General features: G+C 37.9%; 1 protein-coding gene across 1 annotated transcript in view; it reads right to left on the bottom strand.

Moving 5' to 3' along the window:
- Positions 1-3,390: 3,390 nt before the first annotated feature.
- Positions 3,391-4,080, bottom strand: part of LOC139691296 (microtubule-associated protein futsch-like) — a 23,792-nt gene continuing 23,102 nt past the window's right edge. The window contains exon 7 of the mRNA XM_071589057.1: positions 3,391-3,684. Within this exon, the coding sequence (XP_071445158.1) occupies positions 3,447-3,684 (238 nt within the window). The 3' untranslated portion in view covers positions 3,391-3,446. The remainder of the gene's footprint in view (positions 3,685-4,080) is intronic.

The following is a 4,080-nucleotide window of genomic DNA, read 5'->3' as shown; positions in this document are numbered from 1 at the left end:
GTTACATTGATTTTTTTCCTACCCAGTTATTAAACATTAGGACCCCTGGCTGGATGAACAAATGGTGGTCTAATTAGAATACATTCAAAATACCATTTCATTACTTTAATCAAATAAAAAATATCGTTCCGTTATCTCTACTGGTCTCTTGAATTTCAAAATTACAAGATTTTACCAAATAACATTTTGTATGAAGCAGTTGGAAATGTTGAAAGCTGCAAAATACAGGAATAGGAGAAATTATGAAAATAACAATATGTACATAGGTATATTGATGTGTGTTAACAATATACTGTTATTTATTGGCAATTGTGTATGTATAACTTCGGGTAAATTCATACATTTGGGCTATTTCATACAGCCATGGAGTAATACATAACAATTTCACCCACCCCCATTAATAGGGATACTGAATTAAGCAGAAAACTGTCTTATCCTGAAAAACAATGCTATAATACAAAGTTTCAATATATATGTGTAACATTTGGACGGCACAATAGAATACAACAAAATAAATTGAGAACATGTGTAAGGATATCTTTCAGAAAGCTTAAGCTTTCAGCCTTCATCAGGTAAGACTAGAAGGTTTTGAGCGGAGGGAATGCGACGGTTGGAGCCAAGGAGGTGCAGGGTATATGAGGAAGGAATCTAGTGGTGACAGTTGAGCCTGAGAATTTCAAAAGATTGGAACGCTAATATGTACCTGGATTTGCAAGTTCTCCCCTCGACATTGGTGGCTGAATCGGGTAGGGTTTCTAGGATGGTAAGAGGGAAACATTGGCCAAATGAAAGGTTGTGGGAATTTGCGAGCGAATGGATAGGAAGAGAAGGGAGTGAGCCAGAATTGCAGGAGCAGTGATTGTTCATTTGAATGGATTAGGGGGTAATTCATCCACCTATGTTAAATGAAGAGCATTGATTGATTGCAGGTCAGAAGTTAGATAACATTTTAGGAGAGACAATTAGCAAGGGAACGAGGTGGGGAGGCAATGAGGGGAGCAGATCTGAAAACTGGACATGTTTTACATCAGGGGAAACTGTAAGTAAGGATAAGATGAGGAAATTTGATGGGGTGGCTCCAAAGGATTGGTGAGTTGTCTGTATGCGAGTGAGGGGCATCGGAGATGAGGTAGCACCATTACCGTGTAAAATAGGAAAGTTCTTTAAGAGAGGTTTTGTCTGTGGGATCCTGGGAAATAGGTAATGCAAAGGTTGAGTTCTGCATCAGATACGAGGTTCTTCTTCTGTGGTGCGTAAGGTCCAGTGGAGCGGCAGATATTATTTTGTAGGAGCTTTTCAGGGTAACCGTGTTTGTGAAGTGCATTATGTAGATTGTGAAGGTATTTGTTGAAGGAAGCTGTAGTATTGCAAATCTGGTGTCGTCAGATAAGAAGGGAATTGAGCTTTTGGCATGAATAGGGTGATGGGGACAGCTGGTAAAATACTGTCCAATGAATACACGAAATGAGAACACAAAAACTTTATTTTGCAAAATTTAGCCTACATCGATTTTCTCCCCTTCAAAGTACTCTCCATTCGCTGCTATGCACTAATTCCTTCTTCTTTTCCACTGTTTAAAGCATCCTTGGAAGTCCTCGGCAGTTAGGCTTTTTAGTTTTCTTGTAGTTTTTTGCTTCATTGTGTCCAAATCTTCCCAGTGATGCCCCCTCATCACATTTTAGCATTTTGGGAACAGGAAAAAGTCGTAGGGGGCGAAATCTGACCAATAAGGAGGATAATGATTGAATTTTTTGCCAGAAACTGGCGAGCAATCAATGCTGAATGTGCATGTGTATTATCATGGTGAAGGATCCATCCATCATGTTCGGTTAAATAGTGTGCACTGTTGATTTTCCTAAATTCAGTTCATCAGCTATCACTTGTAGTTTTTTGATGATTAGTAAAGACAAGGGACCGCACACGATCAATGTAATCAACACGGGTGGTTGAAGGTCATCCCAGCCTTGCATCATCCATGGTGTCTAGTTGGCCATCTTTAAAATGCTTAATTCACTTATCAATGGATGTTTTCTTCAGAGCATTATCACTGTAAACAGCCATCAACATTCCAGTAATTTCTTGATAACTTTTACTGAACTTCACCAAGAAACTTGGATGTTGATTTGTTGCAACGTGATTTCGTCAATTTCCATTTTTGACAAACAATAAAAACAAGGACAACAGAAACTAGCATAGCTGGCATCATACACACAGCTCAACGTTCCTCTAAGCACGGATGTCTCATTGGGTCTCAGGCAACTAGCGCCGCTAGTGGGCTGGGCTATAGTCCATGTCATTGCTGCCAGATTGCACAGATGTATTGGTATCGCAGATGGTTAGCGGGTTGGATATGTACTGAGGTAGTGAATTTGTTGCCGTGGAGTGAAATGTTTGTGTCAAGAAAGGTGATGGTGGAGTCTGAAATGGAAGAAGTGGATTTAACACTGAAAGAATTTAGGACCGATAAGAAATTGTTTAGGGACTCAAAAGCTATCAATCCAGAGAATAAAAATGTCTTTAATGTAGTGCACCCAGAAAAGAGGTAGGAGGGGTTTTGTGTTTTGGTTTGTAGGTAGAAACAGTTTTGGAACAAAAATGCATTTTTTGTGAGGACAAAAGTTAATAGATTGAGGATAAATTCATTCAAAGAACACTGGGGTGAGGGGCGTGGAGAGAGATAATGTTGGAGAGAGGATGAGCCTTCTACATGGGGAATGGAGACAGATTTTAAATGATGGAGGAAGTGGTATATGTCTTTTATGAAGGAGGGTAAGGAAAGTACAAGAGGTAGTAGGTGATGGCCAAGAAATGTGGAGATTCTTTCGATGGGAGAGTTTAAACAGGAAACTATAGGGTAACAGGGGATATTAGCTTAGTGTATTTTTTGGAGGGGATAAATGTGGGGTGTTCTACGGTAACCGTTCAAGAAAAAAGCACGAAAATCTGCAAAATTGCAAATATAAACACGAGTATAAAAGGGAATTGTTATAAATTTGAACACCTGCTAGGAAAAACTACAACAAATGGATGCAAGGTAGATTCAATTCCACAATTTTTATTAATAATAGTACAGACCTGATACAACCTTAAATGAGAATGTTGCAGAGTATGAATATGTATAATGATTCTGCTGTTCTACCCCCATTGAATAGAACTTAAATGAATTAGTCCAAGCAAAAGATGACAAGGCATACATTAGAATAGAAGTATAAGAAGAACCGTACAAACACCTTATGCAAGTCACAAATAAAAAGTAATAAAAATTATTTTACAAGATTCTTAAGTAAAAAAAATTTAAGCTTAACATTATGGTTAAAGAAAAACAATAAAGTTTTTAAAAAACTTCATAAAATCTCATTCTAACTTTATAATGATTGTACTTGAAATATATTAATATTAAAGCCCTATTAAAAAATAGGTATTGCTGTAGACAGCTGAAAAATCAATCATCTCTTTCTCATAACTCTTCCTGGTTCCTTCTTGTTTTCATGCATATTCCCTTTATCATTGCTACTTGACTTGCTCCTTTTGATTGTCTTTTCTGACAAAGAAGTGACAGATTCTTTTCTCTTGTGGGAAACTCTTAATTTCTCTTCTGTCACTGGAGGTGTTTTGTCTTTGGAGCTGCAGGTCACAGCGGGCCTCCTACTGGACCTGTTTGCTTCATCTGCTTTGGGCATGCCACTAAAAAAAAGTGCAATTGTACAGTAAAGGCTTCTGCATCCACTACCATTTTAGTCAAGTCTTATTAGTGAGAATTTTCCATGGTTATTAAGACACTCATAAAAAGAAAACTTATTACCTCCATCTTAATTATTAAATCCATTACTTCTTCCTTCAAATATTATTAAGAACCCAAAATTTCCTGCCTCCCGCCAACAGGCAACAATAATACAATTAAGAACTCTATAGTTAGCTTGTTTCTACCTTTTCAAATTCTACCATCCCCCTGGACTAAATTGTTCCCATTAGCTGACACCTTCCACTCAAAAACCAATCATGTATGCCCCTCTGTTTAACCCTCCCACCCCCAGTATTCTCTCAACTCCTTATCTTCCCTTCAGTGACTCCTGTTTTGGT

This window comes from Hetaerina americana, unplaced genomic scaffold (genome assembly GCF_022747635.1).
Source record: "Hetaerina americana unplaced genomic scaffold, ioHetAmer1.1.p SCAF_32, whole genome shotgun sequence".
Classification (NCBI taxonomy): domain Eukaryota; kingdom Metazoa; phylum Arthropoda; class Insecta; order Odonata; family Calopterygidae; genus Hetaerina; species Hetaerina americana.
Note: the sequence above shows the minus strand (reverse complement) of the source record. Positions and strands in the feature narration are given on the sequence as shown.